The 16,352-nt window shown below is 41.9% G+C and overlaps 2 protein-coding genes across 2 annotated transcripts in view; one reads left to right on the top strand and one right to left on the bottom strand.

Annotated features, from left to right (window-relative positions):
* Positions 1-3,374, bottom strand: part of PRSS35 (serine protease 35) — a 57,895-nt gene extending 54,521 nt beyond the window's left edge. The window contains exon 1 of the mRNA XM_042803654.1: positions 3,292-3,374. The gene's annotated coding sequence lies outside the window, so the exon portion shown is untranslated. The remainder of the gene's footprint in view (positions 1-3,291) is intronic.
* A 57-nt stretch (positions 3,375-3,431) lies between these two features.
* ME1 (malic enzyme 1) overlaps positions 3,432-16,352 on the top strand; it is a 182,782-nt gene continuing 169,861 nt past the window's right edge. The window contains exon 1 of the mRNA XM_042803644.1: positions 3,432-3,645. Coding sequence (XP_042659578.1) covers positions 3,544-3,645 — 102 coding nt within the window. The 5' untranslated portion in view covers positions 3,432-3,543. The remainder of the gene's footprint in view (positions 3,646-16,352) is intronic.

The following is a 16,352-nucleotide window of genomic DNA, read 5'->3' on the forward strand; positions in this document are numbered from 1 at the left end:
TTCAGCAACAGGAAAATATTCTTTCCTGTACTATCTCTCCTTACTGTTACCAAAGCAGGTTGTGAAATCTCATTTATTGGAGCTTTTTAACACTAGGTTGGGATACAAAGGTACACTAGATAACTAATGTTTCTTCTTTTTTCTACGACTACTTCAGGTAGAACTTTTCATATAACCATAGCACATCTGAGGAGATTTGAGAGATAGGAAGTATAGGGAGTGGGAGGAAACCATAAGTATAGGTGCTGATGAAAAATCATGAGCAGGAGCTTTAAAAGCTTACCATATAGAAACCATATGAGTAACAGAATGAGGTGTCTGCCAGAAAGGCAAAGCTACTGTATTTTCTGACAGAAACACCTCGATGACATATGATGCTCACTAATCGTCTGAATGTGGGCTAATATTTGCAAAAATACCTGTATCACATACACAGTCATAACAAAAGAATTTGGCCACTTACAAAGGCTTCGTTTATTTTCTTGTAATACAGCTTTACTGTGCAAGGCAGTCCTCTTTCGGAATAATCACTGACTGCAGATATAACTGCTGAACATTACTCCTTTGGCCCATTTTAAACTATTTCTGCTGCTCAAATATTGTGAGGTCCTGGAAGAGTCACTCTAAAATTCGTCTTGGTCAAAGATACTCTGCAAAGGCAATACAAATACACAACAAAATTCGCAGGAGGTTATAAACACTAGCAAGGAAAGCAATCACTAGCAACAGACCTGGACGAATAAATCCCTAATAATCCCGTTAAATGTTAAAATGTCCCAGGCTTCAAGTGGAATATTTCTACAAGTGACAGCAGACACAATGTTTTCTTGTTTCTTTGGTCTTTCTTTCGAGCTGAGAAGGTCTGTTGCTATTCTTACAAGTCAGGGACACATCTCTCCTAACAAATAGTTATGATTTTGTTTTTATTAGTGTTTGAATATAACAAACAGAAATAAATTATATTTTTAGGAAGACGGGGAAGAGTAAATTTGTGCTTAAAACACACTAGTAAAAGGTTCCTCAAGTCTGATTACAGAAAAAAAAGAAAATAAATAGCAAAAAGAACTTCACCTAAATTAGCTGTTTCATTACATAACTTTTATAACTGGGGTGAGGTGAGTCAGGACAAGTCCTTAGCAGGGGTCAGACCTCAGAACAGGTACTCATAGTGGTTGCAGTGACTTTTGGCATAAATCAAAGAGTGGGTTTTTTTTTTGAGACAGTGTTGCAACATGAAGATAAAAATTGTATCAGCATACATTGCTATCTCTTGTGCAAAATTACTGCATTTAGGTTAGTATTCTGTCAGAATAGTTTTAGTGTATCCACGAAGCAAGGAAAAAGTATGTTTCTATGTTGCTTTTTATTTTTATCATGACCAAGAAAGGCCTGAAATGCTACCCTGATACCTGTTAAAGGTAATTGTCAGGACTTGGGTAGGTAGATATTCAGCTATCCAGACAAAACCAAGAAAGCCTGGATAATTAGTCACAAAGACTCCAGGTTTAAAGCTTGTTCAAAACTTTTTATTAATACTGCTTTCCATAATACTTTCTGAGATGGCGGAGTGAGGGAGAAGTTTATTTACTGAATTTTCTGCTAACTTGCTAATCATGTTTCTAGAAATATAGACTTGGAACCCTTCCAATTTTCCTTTGTTAATTAACCCCAAATGAACTCTTTGGAGCTACTTAATATGAAATTCAGGAAAGGCGATATTATGTGGGAGCCTTTTTTTTTTTTTTCTTAATAAAATATTAGGTAGTAGAATGGATGCAAGGCCTACAGATTAAATGTGAAAAGTTTAAAAGCGCTGTGACATTTTTATCTGTTTCCTGCGTGACAAGAGATAGCAAAACTCTTTACCCTAAAGTATTTTTCTAGCCACACATTTCAAACAGTGTAAATTCTCTAGCAGGACTTATGGTACTCTGGAGTACCGTGTTCAGCTCTGGGGCCCCCAACATGAGGACATGGACCTCCTCAAGTGAGACCAGAGGAGGCCACAAAGATGATCAGGGGGCAGGAGCCCCTCCCCTGTGAGGCCAGGCTGAGAGAGCTGGGGTGGTTCAGCCTGGAGAAGAGAAGGTTCCGGGGAGACCTTATAGTGGCCTGCCAGTGCTTAAAGGGGGCTACAGGGAAGGTGGGGAGGGACTCTTGATCAGGGAGGGTAGGGCTAGAATGAGGGGAAAGGGTTTTAAACTGAAAGAGGTTAAATCTAGATTAGATATACCAAAGAAATTCTTCCCTGTGAGGGTGGTGAGACACTGGCACAGGGTGCCCAGAGCAGCTGTGGCTGCCCCCTCCCTGGAAGGGTTCAAGGCCAGGTTGGACGGGGCTGGGAGCACCCTGGGCTGGGGGAAGGGGGCCCTGCCCAGGGCAGGGGGGTTGGGACTTGATGATCTTTAAGGCCCCATCCAACCCAAACCATTCCATGATCCATATAGAAATTATTTCTGCTTACGTACTTGAATTTAGAGGAATAAAGACACAGTCACGCAGCACACAACAGGTTATATGCGAACAGTTTCAGAACATACTGCAAACAAATGTTGGGGGTAGTGGTCCAAACCAGCTCAACACCTGCTCTGCCCCGCTCTTACTCTCCATCCTGACCAGGTGTGACCTCGAACAGCACAGCTGAAGCAATCACACTGCTCTCCTCCTCCCCACCGCCCCCCCCCCCGCCCAAAGTAATTACATCATACACCAGCTCCTGAGTGCACACAGCTATGCAGCCCATCCCCTTCGGGAAAGGTTGGATTTCGTAGTCATTTAACAGTAGAAGGGAAGTGAAACCGGACTGTTACTCAAGCCCACAGGCCCAGCTTGTGCGTGCGGCCGGGTCCGGGTGGGGGTTCAGGTTGGGCGCGGGGTCCCCCCCCCCCCCCGAGCGCCGGCGCCCGGGCTGGCAGGGTCCGCGAGCTCTATCGCAACGTGATGCTTGTCGGCGGGAAGCGGCCGCGTTCCCTGCGCCGGGTGACGCCGGGTCCTGCGCAAAACCAATCGCGATGAGGCAGAACCGCCGCGATTTCCACCTCCCCCCGCCGCCCCGCCCCAGCAGGTGATGAGAGACCCGCCCGTTTCCAACGGGCACAGGGCGGCCTGGGGGCGGACACGCCACGGACCCTCTGCAAGCGGCGGGAGGGAGGGCGGGCAAGACCCCCCCTGTGCAAACGCCGGGCCCCGGGCGAGGCTGCAGCGGCCGGGCCGCGAGCCCCACCGAGGACTCCCGGGCGCGGGGAGGGCTGCACGCCCCCCCCCCGCCTTCCCCATTTCCCCGCTTCGCACCTGGGCGCCCGCCGGGGCTGCACGGCGCTGCCGGTGACTCAGCGGCGGCGGCCCGGTGACCCCCTCCCGGCGGCGGCGCGGTGCCGCGGCTCTGCCCCCTCCCTCCCTCCTTCCCTCCCTCCCTCCCTCCCTCCCGGCAGGATCATCCCACCCCGCCGGGCGGTCACCTCAGCAGGAGGAGTCGCCGCTTCGCCTCCGCTCCCGCAGCGACCTGACGGCAGTGAGCCTCGCCTCGCCTCGCCTCGCCTCGCCATGCAAGCAGGGAAGGCAGCCGAGAGCCGGGACGCCGGCCGGCCCCTGCAGCTCACCATGAAGAGGGGCTACGAGGTGCTCCGCGACCCCCACCTCAACAAGGTAGGGGCGGAGCGGCTCGCTGGGCTCCGAGGGCGGGACCCCCCCTCCATCGCCCCGGCCCCCCGCCCGCCCGCGGGGGACCCGCCGCGGCTGGGCGCTGCCGCCGGAGCACCGGGCGGCCTCTCGCCGCCACCTGTCTCGGCTCAGCGCCCGGGGCTTTTTTTTTTTTTTTTTTTTTTTTTTTTTTTTTTTTGGGGGGGGGGATGTAGAGCCCGGGCCGCCCCCGCGCAGCGGCCGCCGGAGCCGGGGGCGGCAGCGGGACTTCCTGCGGCCCGGCCGGCGCTTCCTCTTCCTTCGGGGCGGGGGGGGCCCGCGGGCGGCGGCCAGAGCCGCCCCGGCCCCCGGCCCCGGCCCCGGGGGCGCCGTCCCCGCCCGGTCTGCCGGAGAGGAGCAGCAGCAGCAGCCGCCCCGAGAGGATGCTGCTGAAAGTTACGCCGCTCTGATGCGAGTTCCCGCTGCCGTGACTGTGTTTTTCCGGTACCCTCCTTCTTTCCCACGGCTGCCCCACCTTGTTTCCCGAGGGCGAGCCCGGCTGTTCGCGCTGTCCCACGTTTTATCCCCAGGCAGATGGAAAAGGCGTTTTATCGCCATGGATCCCCTTGCAGCTGTAAAATTCAACTGCGGTATACCCCCCTGCTCTAAGTCGGTGAATGCCATCAGCTTTTCAAGACGTGCCGTAGCACTGCAAATCCTTTCTGTCACATCTCTAAGTCACTTAAGAATGGTAATTCAGCTTCATAAAACTTTCTAGACACGTTAAACTGATCTGGAAAAAATAAAGCCAAGTCAGCTCGGATAAAGATGCAAAGTTCACATAGTAAAATGCTTTATTGGTGTGACAGGCCCTGGATTTGCTGCCAGAATGAAAAATGGGTAGAGTCAAAGGTAGATGATAAACCACACCTAGTACACGAAGCCTTGGTCAAATCCTTAGCCCTAACTTATTTCTTGCACATTACTTTTCATGGTACTCTGACTTGTACCTCTGCATTAGAATGTGTTACAGTCATTTTACTTACTGCTGAGTTGTATAAACCAACAAAAACTATGTGTCTAGTTTTACTGGATAGGTTGACTCATCAGTAAAAGCTCCATATATTGGTTAGATGAATGGTGCTTTTATTAGTCTTGGTGCTTTACTACAAAGTTTCCTCAGAGGCTGTCTTATGTCTGCGTGTGTGTAGGCCTGAGAAGGTCTCCTGAGGTCAGGTGAAAGGAAAATTAACCAAAATATGAAACTCCCAAGCAGAAACCAAGGAGAGGCTGTTTCGCTGGGATTGCTTTTAGGCAGCTGCAGTATTCGTGGAAAAAGTCTGACTCAGCATACCCAGGAAAGCCAACCCAAGGAAAAAACACACCTTGTTTTAAGCAGTAAAATGCGGCTTATTCTGAAATGCATTGAATAAAGGCAGTCAGAGGCAAAGCAGGCTCACTGCTACCTTTTTCCCCCCAAACATCATACAGCTTGCCTCTGAACAGCATACCTGGAGAGGAGGTGCTAAAGAGGAAGGGTCTTGCTTGATTTTCTGTCTTAAGCTTTATTCTTCCCTTTCCCCTTAGCTGCGATATAGCACATATGTACTGTACAGCAGAGAAGCAGGGAAAAGTAGTTGTTCATTACCAGCCACATCTACTCAGCTAACACAGAGTTTGGTGTTAGAAAAGGACAGCTGAAAAATCTGCTCTCTATGCCTGAAAGGAGAGTTTGGTCCTGGTCTGGTGAAGAATGGGATTTCTGACTGAAACAGGTGCTTTTTGGTGGGTGTGGATGTATTACACCCTACTATATATATATATACACACGCATTCACTAATATATATGTATTTTTTATTGCTAAATATATATATATATGAGCAATAAAACCAAATAGTTGAGAACTGCTAACATGTTGCCAGTTTGATAGCTTGTGGCCTGTCTGCATGCACAGGAGCTGGTACTCCCAGTTCACTTTCTATTGCCAAGGCTGTTAAACAAGCATCAGTTTGCAGAGAATTCAATTTGAAGTAGATAAAATATCTCATTTAATGATTCTAAAGTACAGGGATTGTTTGCAGTTTTGCAGAAGTGCCAGAACTTTCTACTATCTCCTGGGCCCTGTCTAAGAGCTGCAATTGCTCGGTATCAGCACTTTCTTTTGGATACGGTTCCAGTTTTAATAGTCCTATTTGCATATACTTTGCAAAAGTGGGACGTAAGTACTGAGTAGTGGTATCTAGAAGTGACTTGTAGAAAAGTAAGACAAACGATGTTTTCAGGGTCTCTTAAGCTAAGACAGCTGGCCTGTCAAGCAGGTAAAGCTGAAGTATGCTGCAATATGTGGAATCTTAGGGCTTTTGTCCTCAAATAATGCATTCCTTTTCTCAGACAAGTTGAAAGGAAAGTTTTACAGAGAACCATTTATACTTAGACATCTTTAAAAATAGGTGTAACAAGAAATAAGGAGCTACATTTTTTTTTTTTTTTAAATACCTATCTCCATTTAGTGCTCCATTCATCCAACAATAAAGCCGGATTTCTGCACACTCAGTGTATGCATCACTTTTTATATTTAACTTTGATGGCCGATGAAAGGTGAGAGAGAAAGGGCTGTGGGAATGCCGGGGTAAATACCCAAATTTCTTCTTTTCCACTTGCCCTTCTACCTGAATTTCCAAAACATACTAAGTGCTGAAGTATGTTGAAGCCCTAGGCAATGTAATTCTTAAATCTTTTATATTTTAATTTGTAAGTAATTCACAAACATGTACAAACTTCACTGAGTTTGGTGGTTTTGTGGTTTATTTGGTTTTTTTTTTGTTTTTTTTTTTTTTTTTTTTTTCCCCCCAATGCTGGGACATTTTGCCTCATAGGAAATCATTGTTGCTTTAACAAGGTTACTGAGTGGTTTGACCCATCTCAGCCTCAGTGATGCATCAAAAATCATGAGGAACAGTGGATCGTAACACACCAAGTTTAATTACTTGAGGACATGTGTCCAAGGCTATGGACACTAATAATGATTGAGCTTATCATCTGATATTTTAAGTCCACAGTGTTTAAAAGTGTAGTTAGAACCTTTTTCTGTTTTGGTATTTTTTTTTTCCCCCCCACCTCAGGCAACTAAACACATTGTAAATAGCAATTACAAGGAAAACAAACACAGTTTCACTTCTTTTCACTGGAATAGATTGCATTAGAAACCTTTGGCTGTTACTTGTGTGCTCTTTAAACTGCTGAGTTACGGAGGTGTGAAAGTAATTTGTTCTACTCCTACTATAAATCTAATTTATGCTTTATTCAGTGTATGAGTTTGCATTTTTAATGCACACAAACCTTTTAACACTAAACTTCCATCTCATCTTTAATTTTTTAACCTCTTAATATTGTTTAAACAAATCATAGTTTCCCATAAGATGCTTATTTTCAGAATCATGATGTGAAGATCTGCAAATACGCATTTCAGTATCAAACTTTTCCAATAGCCTGTATTAGTTGCCAAGTCTAAACACTTCCCTGACTGAGAAACATTGCCATTGGAGGAGTGCTTTGCTTCCAAGCAGCTTTCATATTCTTGCAGAGTGATTTAGCGAGCAGGAAGTAAGTGATTTTATTAAATCTAAGTGCTGGAGGGCTCTGTCCCCTCCCCAGCTGCTTAATTTTAAGCCCTCTTCTCTGTCTGGCTGCTATCATTGTTGCCAAGTGTAGAGACGCTTGTAAACGGTTGGTCCCTCTTTTTTCTCTCCCTTTATTCGAGTTGCACTAAAGCACTGGAGAGTTTCAGAACAGACTATCTGGTGGGGCTGCTGAATATCTGAGAGCTCCCAGTCTCAATCCCACCTGCAGTGGCATTGATGTTTTATCCTTACCACCTCCTGTTATATGCAAAATGCCCCTGCATTTTGGTAGTTTCCTAACTAAGCAGTGATGTTAGTTGTTGGCTGGAGTTGGCTCCCAGTCCATTGTCTGACTATGGGATTTACTATACAAGAACCATACTGGAACAGACCAAGGGTCCATTTATCCCAATGTCTTATTTCTGACAGTAGCCAAACTGGATCCCTCAGGAGAAGTAAAAGAACCAAGGATGCCTCTAGCGATACTTTCTCAGAATGATCGATTCCAGGCTGAAGGAATGAATGGTTTATTAGGGGTTATTAAGATATGAATGCTTGTCTTGCCTATCAGATTACACATGCTATGTGTGCTAATTTACTAAAAAACAACTGTAAACTTTTTTTTTTTTTTTTTTTTTTTACATTCAAGTGATATCGTTATCTGAGCTAGAGAGAAGCATGGACTTCCCATTTTGTCCCAGACAGTGGGAGGAGAATGCTTGTGAGGTACAGATATATTTTGTTACATATACAGATAGTTGCTTTGCTAAAATAAAATTTGATTTTGAGAAAGTATAATCCTGTGATTGATGTGGGTGACATATAAAGGGTTTTAGGACTTTGACGTGTTGGTGACCCTGTAACAGGCCTCAGAAATCCCAGACCTCAGTAGAAAATGGGAAGCATTCTGGTGAGATTTTTTCTGTCTGATATGTAAAAGAGAAGAAACATTTAAGAAGCTCCTCTAAATAAATCCATTCCTTTACCAATTATCAAATGGTAGAAGCATTTTTTCCTTCCACTCATCATGTTCATATTTTCACCTCTTAAACTTGTGTGTACATTGACTGAGTCCTCTGGAGTGGCCAGTGCTCACTGGGTGTTGTTTGTGCCTGCCTTAGCTGTAGATAGATATTCTGTGAATAAAACTGATGAAGCTGGGAATGCAGGAGGAAAACACTCCATAAGATGGCATTAATATTAGAGGTATCTATATTAATTTGTAAAATAGGTTTTCTGAAGGTTACTTGATATTGCAATGTATGATTTCATATTAAGTGGTAGTAGATACGATAGTGCCTTTTAGATTAGAAGATGGTCGGCTCCATGTGGAAGTAAAGGTGTAATTTGAGGGCTTTTTTTGGGGGGTGTAGTTGCTGATCACTTTCACTGCCTTCTAGCTCATTTTTTCCTATAAACCTCTTTCCCTTTACAACTCTGTATTTTATAACAGTAATATTTCCTGGTTCTTATCCCCATCAGATCACCTAGCAGAGCTGTTCTAAGCACATGCTATTTTTCTGGTCTTTGACAAGAGTAAATGGTTTAGTGGTTGTGCTAGCACAGAAAGCAAATCAATCTGGTCTTTCTCTGAAACCTTTCAGAGTGAACTTGTATTGATTTTGCCAGTGTGTTTGGCGAGCATTGCATTTTTGATCTATTACTGGGGTTTCTGACACTGGAGTTGCTGTTCTGTGGAATTGCAACCTGGAACAGGAGGTTCTTCAAGTGTGGGGTTGGTTCATACCAGAGCTGTTTGCTTTTTACCAATCAGGACCATAAGTTGCATGCTGGCAGAACTGCAGCTACCTTGTATGATGGGGTTTTGGGCAAAGGCATGAGCTCAGCGGTGGCTCACCAGTGGGCACCATAAGGCTGGGTGAGGAGTTTCTCACACTGCCAGTGTATTCTCCCTTCTTGAAATCACCTTCCTGAGGGGTGAGGGAGGAGTTGTGATGCAGGATGTGTTTTGTATGAGTGTTTTTATTTACAGCATGTGTGAAGGGGCTTTAAAAATTAATTCCATGCTTTTCCCACCTTTCTTACTTTAAGGCAGGTTTGACCTGCATATTAATAAGGAAAAATTCTTGGGAAAAGCACAGAGTATTTCAATCAGATTATTTTACCACCATCTTCTATTTTATATATACCTCTTGCAGCATCTATTGCCTCCTACTGCTTTGTTCCTGACCTAGTAGGTAAGTTGCTGCGGTTGGTGTTATATTCTTTTCTTCCTGTTCGCCTCCAGTTCTTTGCTTGCAGTTATGAAAAAGAGTGCTGAGACAGCGAGCTGGGAACAAAGTTTTGTGACTTGAATTAAAAGCAAATAAAATGAAAGAGAGTAAGTTATGTAGTCAGCTATATAGGTAATAGCAATTGAATAGTGGTATGAGGCGTTGTCACAAGAAGCTGAAACCTAGAATTGTTTTGCTGTGAAGCTGTTTCAGGCATTAAAACCGCTTTTCAGTTGTGTAATTTTCTTGTGAACTTCAGTAATTGAACACAAACAAAGCTGACCTTTTTTCTTTAGACTGTGGAATCCTATGCCTCCCTACCACCGAGGAAGGCTACTTGAACAGAAACATTAATCCTGGCACAGAGCATCTTGCAAACAGGATTTGTGTATTTACAACAGGTTAAATGTGCTTTTCTACACTAGGTTTTATAGAGATGCTGGCCACAGAACATGGGTGTTTTTGTAATCTTATTGGTGTATGCTGACAATAAGTAGGATAAGAGCTTGCTGAGAAATTGTACTGTCTAGGCAAAATAAACTTTGAGGAATATTTTTTGCTTTCTGCAGAAGGTATATCTCAGAGTACAGAAGTTCTTACTTTTGCATTCTTTGTTTTATATCCAATTCTGCTGAATCAGTCTCTTGTATTGAGCTGTCTCTGGAAAATAAAAAAGTTGCAGCCGCAGCAGGCACAAGCTTCTCTCCCTGCTTCCCTCTCTGAAGAGAAGAGGAAGTGAAATGTGTGTGACAGCAATGTTTCTTATTAACCCGTGATCCCAAGTTAAAATGTGCTATCTCTGCTTTGTCGTGCCTTTCCTTTTCCTTCTTGCCTGCCCAGGTGAGCTGTGTACTCTGTGCGTGCCTCGCCTGTGGCTGCGGGAGCCCAGGCCCACAGGGGTTCATGTGGGGTTTCACACCCAAGGTCTCATTGCTCCAGGCTCTGATGGCGAAGTGGCCCACTGCCAGTTGTGCTAAATACATTACTGATGGAGGTCTGAAATAGAGTGTTAATAACCTTCAACTAGGTCCTTCAGTTAGGTTTTTCCAGTTTGTATTGGAGAATTTTGCAGTTTTCCCTTAATGATAATGTTGGACAGGGTGGGATGCTTTAAAAAAAAAAAAAAAAAAAAAAAAAGAGCAGACCACAATTCCATTTGCTGTGCACAGGTGCAGTGTCAGGAAGGACCTGTGACCTGTTAAATGCCAGCTGGGGAGTAATGGATGTTGTTTATTCATTCATCATCTTCATTCAGCTTTGGGTGAAGATTGTCCCACTGAGACAAGTACCTGTGGTCTTCTGACCCAGAGATGCGCGTACGTGCCTACCAACAAGGCTTTAGTGCGTGGAACTGAATTTGAAGAATTATGTGTATTTTTCGTTGAGTGGTTGCTGTGGTATCCAAGTATATGCTTCATGCATCAGTTAATTAGATCTTAAATGAATGTAAATTAAGGATCCATTGAATTTAATGAACAGTGCTATATTTGATCATGCTGGTATACACACCTGATCTTCTTTTCTCTATTTTGTGCCAGGGCAGTGCAGGCCAGGCCCATGACTGGGAATAGTTTTACAGTAATTTTCTCCAATGTCTGGTGTAACACATCAAGGAACTACATCTGGTATAGGAAAAAGGCAATAAAATGTTGCGGGATTACCAAATTGTGATACATAGTAGCCAAAGTTTTGTACAGCAAAGCTGAAGACAGACTTAAAAACAGTATCTATGTGTCTGCAAAACTGGGATAGGTAGGACTTGAAATAAACTTCCTAATGGGCGGGTAGAAGTAGCAAGACTACACATTAATTTGTCAGAGACCAGGCAAAGGTTTTGGTGCTGCCAGTGATTTACTTGGCAGGAATTAAAATCTCTAAATAACGATGCTGTCAGTTTGTAGTCAGAGGTAGAGGATGGATTTGGTGTGACACTAGAATATTCTGCCTTGTTCACGGAGAAGGGTGTCATGCACAGTCAGCAACACTGTTTCCCCTAGCAGGGCTTGCAGACCTGAGAAATCTGCCCTACACAATCGATATATTAAGACATAATATTTATTGTGGGTGTTTTATTCTCAGTAACTATGAAGTGACTTGCGGTTCTGAAATTGCAGCTGTACAAGCTCTCTGTGGAATATGCTGTCTGTCTGTTCATTTAAAAAAAAAAAAAAAAAATCAGTCATGGATGAAGCCAAGCAAGGTAGGGGAAACCATCTAATAGTTACTTTAAGAAAGTTTTGAAATATAGCTGAATTATTTTTGTTAATATTCACTCTGTGTTGCCTGCATAGATTGAACTCTTCTGTTAGTCACTCTTTTCTTTACCTTCCCCTTTTCCCCCCTCAATAGCAGTTTTATAAGTAGCATTATACTTTTAATTGAGAAGTAAATGATTGCTGTCAAGCATACTGAGACTCTATCAATTTACATTTTAGAAATATTTATTTATTTATTTATTTTTTCCCTACAGCCAATAGTAGAATAATTATATACTTTCAGAGAAGTAAGAAAATTGCTGTGTAGTTATAACATATTGGGTTATCGTTTCGACTAATCTTCACGATTTCATGACATTTAGCAAGGCATTAGGAATTTTAAGACTGCCTCAAAGGATTATCAGTACAGACACCTCAGGAGCTGGGACTGCCATGATACACAGCCGTGGGGACTCTAGGTTGCACCTTAATCACAAATAAGCTCATGGGTTTTATGAGGATGATAAATTTGTGTAGGGTGATATTAAAGAAAGGACTAAGGACCTGATTCTGATACTGGTTTTAGTAGTGAAAGCTGACAATTAATGGTAGAGAGATGCAAGAGGGGAAGCTGCTGGCATGAAATTAGCATTAAATTAAAAAACCAAACCCCTTTGTCACTAGGCGAGTTTGAGCACCTTTAACCTCCACAAACTTCTAAAACTTGATTTCTAACAGATTATTTGGAAAGAAACATTGACATAATTAATTCAGTGTGCAAGAGAAATGTTTTTGGCTAGTCCTACCTTTCTGAGACTAGTCTAATTTTATCTAAAATGATGAATATTATATTATATCATTTTTTGATTAATGTGACTTTGAATAGTCCATATCCTTGGGTGATTTCAGAGAAAGAAAAAAATGTTGTGGAGAAAGCTAAATGTGTTTCTGTTAAAAACAGATCTCTAAATTAATTTTGTATGAGAATTATTTTATGCATATTCCTCAGTATAGACTTTTTTTTTTTTTAGGAGTTAATTCATAAAACCCCTGAATTGCATGCATAAGAAAATGAGTTTTGGTCTTATCAAAGCTTAAGCTTTGCTAATATAATCTGTTGCATGATTCAGGAAGCAAAAATCCTGACTTAGAAGAAGGAGGTCACAGGGCACCCTGGAGGCAGTTCTTGCAGGCACTGTGTACTTTCTGTTGAAATCAGTGTCTGTAGTTTACTTGGATACCGTTAGTGCCTATTCCTGTGTGAAACACAATACTGTGTGCAGGACTTGAGGTTGTTTACAATGTAGAGGAAGTGGAGGAAGTGTGGAGTAAACACTTTTTATATACATAAAGAATATGTAATGTAGAACTGAAAAAAAAAAAAAGCATCATTATTATCTTATGCTTTGAATACTTGTGATTTTCAGCCAAATATGTTGAAATATGTCAGGATGTATTTGTCTGGTATAAGAGTTCAGAAAGCAAATTCTTCACTGTTTTAAAACATGAATGAGGCACAGAGCAGCAATGCATTTTATCATTGCATGTTTTTGCTTAGTTTTTTACTTACTTTATTGTTCAAGTAGCAACTGTTAACCTGTTTCTGCCTTAGAAAAAGTATTTTTTTTCTCTAGTAACTAAGTTTAATATTAAAACTAAAGGCACCATTCTGCCTCTTCTTTTTGTGTATTCATAAAATAAATATCCTTACAAGTGGTTTGAAAAATTACAAACATCTTTGGTTTGATGTAACTTTGCTTAAACAAACTCAGTCTTCAGTCTTGAGTTAGTATTTTAGATTCATCTGTCTTACTTATGAATTGTGTGTATCTTTGGAACAGAGTAAGTGCTATGAGGTATTAAATGATTTTGGCATCCAGTTCAGATGGGATATCAGTTTCTCTTTCTTCCTCTTGTCCCTCGTGAGTGATATACTTTTAAGTTTACTTTTGGCATGGAGGTCGGATAGTACATAATCACTGCTTTGCAAGAGAAGAACATGAAATACATCATTCCCTTTTCCACAAAGGCAAAAATTATTTTGGCTTTTACTGATGACTTACAAAAAATCTGCCTCAAATCTATCGTGGAGATGAGTGCATAGTGAGATGAGTGCATAGTGGTGATTATGAAGCATATTATATCATTTGCAGTACTAGTGTCTAGCTGACTTACTGTATTTCTTCTTCCAGATACCTGACTTTAGAAAGCAGATTTATTTGTGGAGGTCTGTTTATGAAAGAGGCAGTAAAACCTCTTTACCTAAATAGTACAAAAGAGCTCAATAGTTACAGATAGAAGTCAGAATAGAAGAGCACTGTATTTCTAAAATAAAATGAATACCTGAGTCTGTGTTTAATGTTGGTTTGATTTGGCTTGAATCTCTTCAAGTCCTGTATGATGTTTTTTTGGACAGGGTTGGACAGGAGCAGTGCACCTGAAGCAGAGGAAGCCTGTTTGTGTTAGTTGGTAGTTAGATGCCTTTTTGAAGGTATTGATGGTGCTCCTGCATCTTTGCTTCTTACACACACTTCTCTACTCTGTCTTTGCTTAAGATCTGAAGAGACCTAGTTAATAAACTTTGGTTAAAAATGTGGCGTGTTAAAATGCAGTACTTCACTGGCTGATGGCTGATTTTGGACCTTTTTGCCATTGTTAAATGTGTTAAAACTACAACTGAGTTTATGTAAAGTAGAATAGTAATTTAATAGCTGAAAAAAACATTATAAGATTCTTTCAAGTACAGAATATTGAACCCTAGTGCTGACATGTTCAGCAGTTTTAGTTCATGACAAATATATGGAATAAAATTCTTGTTGGATTTCAAGATACTGACTATTGAAAAGTAAATTTATCTGCTGCTATTTATAGGTAAAGGGAAGTAACTATGGAAATACATTTCAAACTCTTGATTTTTGTGCTGTAGCAGTAGTTAGAGTAATTCCTTAAGATCCTTAGGTTTACACAGCTTTGGTTTTGCCCAGGCATAAGCCATTGTTAAAAGTCACATCCTAGGAGCAGGTGCTGGGGGAGGAATGAAGAGCCTTCTGCCAGGCGACTGGGATTCAGGCTCTTGGACCTCCTGCTGGAGTGAAATCTTGCAGCAGTTTGTTCCTACTTCTGCCCAGGCTTTTCAGTTTTCCTTGGATCATATGTTTTAGGTGACTGCTTAACATCTTCACTCCCAAGGTTTCTCTGAAATTCTTACCCTGCCTTTGTCTGGAGCCCAGGTGGGGCAGTTGTCCTGATTCCAGCGCAACTCCACCTTGGCATGTTGCAAGTTGCCTCTATCCCAGGAGTGTTTTGAAGCTCAGTGATGCCCCCTTACAACCTTCTTCTCACTGGGTCCTTGTTTTTTTCAGGCTGCTGCTGAGTGTAGATGTCATTTTACAGACTTCATCTAAAGCCTTCAGGCCTGGTGAAGGAGAGCTGGTTCCCTGCTATACTTCAAAGATTTTCCTCTACAGAGGGTATTCACTGAAGTTCTTTGAAAAAATTTACTAGAGCTTGTGTATAACAAACATCTATTCATGAAGTCAGTGAACATTGGTGTATTATTTCTATGCATAGCTTATGTGTAACAACAAGCTTGAGGTAATATAATTTTGAACAGAATTCTAGACATGAAGACATCTGCTGTTTGTCTTTATAAAGGCATACAATTTTTATGGTGTTAGGAGAGCATAAAAAGCAGTGTGGTTTATCTTTTTTTTTTCATGTTGTTGCTTTTTGTTAAGACAAGATTTCATGCTAAATTCTCTAAAGATGATGCTTACAAATTGTACTGCTTTCTCTAAAGGAAGGCTGGATAAAGCCCTCTTGCTCATGTGACAGGGGATTTGGCATGGCTGTCTATTTTTTAGGTCAGTCAAGGGTCAGGTAAAGAAAAAAGGAATGGCCCTTAATAGCTTGATAATTCTGATTTTTTTTTTTAACTTTATATAGAGCATACAAATTCTTATATTTAGAGCACTGCAGTGGTTGAATTAAATATATTGATTGTAGGTGAGAATAAACAAATAAATAAATAAATGTAGGTGAATCGGTGTAAAGAAGTATCAGAAAAGATGTCTTCCTCACTGTACTGCTTTTTTTCTGCATTGAAGGTGGCTTTCGCCACATGCCCTCAGCAGCTGCTTGAAAGGAACACTTTATCTAAGCTCAGAAAAAGTAGAACATCTCATTTTGCATCTTACCTGGGGAAACATAACCGGTCTGGCTCTGTCTCGTAGCCACTGGCCTTGTGCTTGCCAGAAGAGCAAAAGTGTTCCAGGTCAGGAGTCGGTGTGAAACTGGAGCCTCTGCTGTCCTGCCAGGCTGTTTGAGGTACTGAGCTCTTGTGGTTCTTTGGAGTATGTGGATAAACACAAAGTAGAAAATAACAAGTGAGTGCTTCCTTCTGAGGTGTAATTCTTAGGAAAAAAAATTTTTTTTCCTAAACTTATTAGAAATAAACTGAAATTATTTTCTAAACTAAAATGATTTCCTAAACTTCTTTCTTCTGTGGAGTTTATGGCAAGAAATAACTTTCTTCTGATTCTGTAGTTACTGAGTCCTACTACTTTATCCTGCAGCAGGAAAGTACAGTTGAATTGTCATAATGTTCCACTAGCAATTTAAACAGGGTGTGTGACTAACAGACACCCTTTCTGGTTTGCTTTGAGATGCACTTCATGAATCTTTA

This window comes from Tyto alba, unplaced genomic scaffold, assembly GCF_018691265.1.
Source record: "Tyto alba isolate M040663 unplaced genomic scaffold, T.alba_DEE_v4.0 Super-Scaffold_40, whole genome shotgun sequence".
NCBI lineage: Eukaryota > Metazoa > Chordata > Aves > Strigiformes > Tytonidae > Tyto > Tyto alba.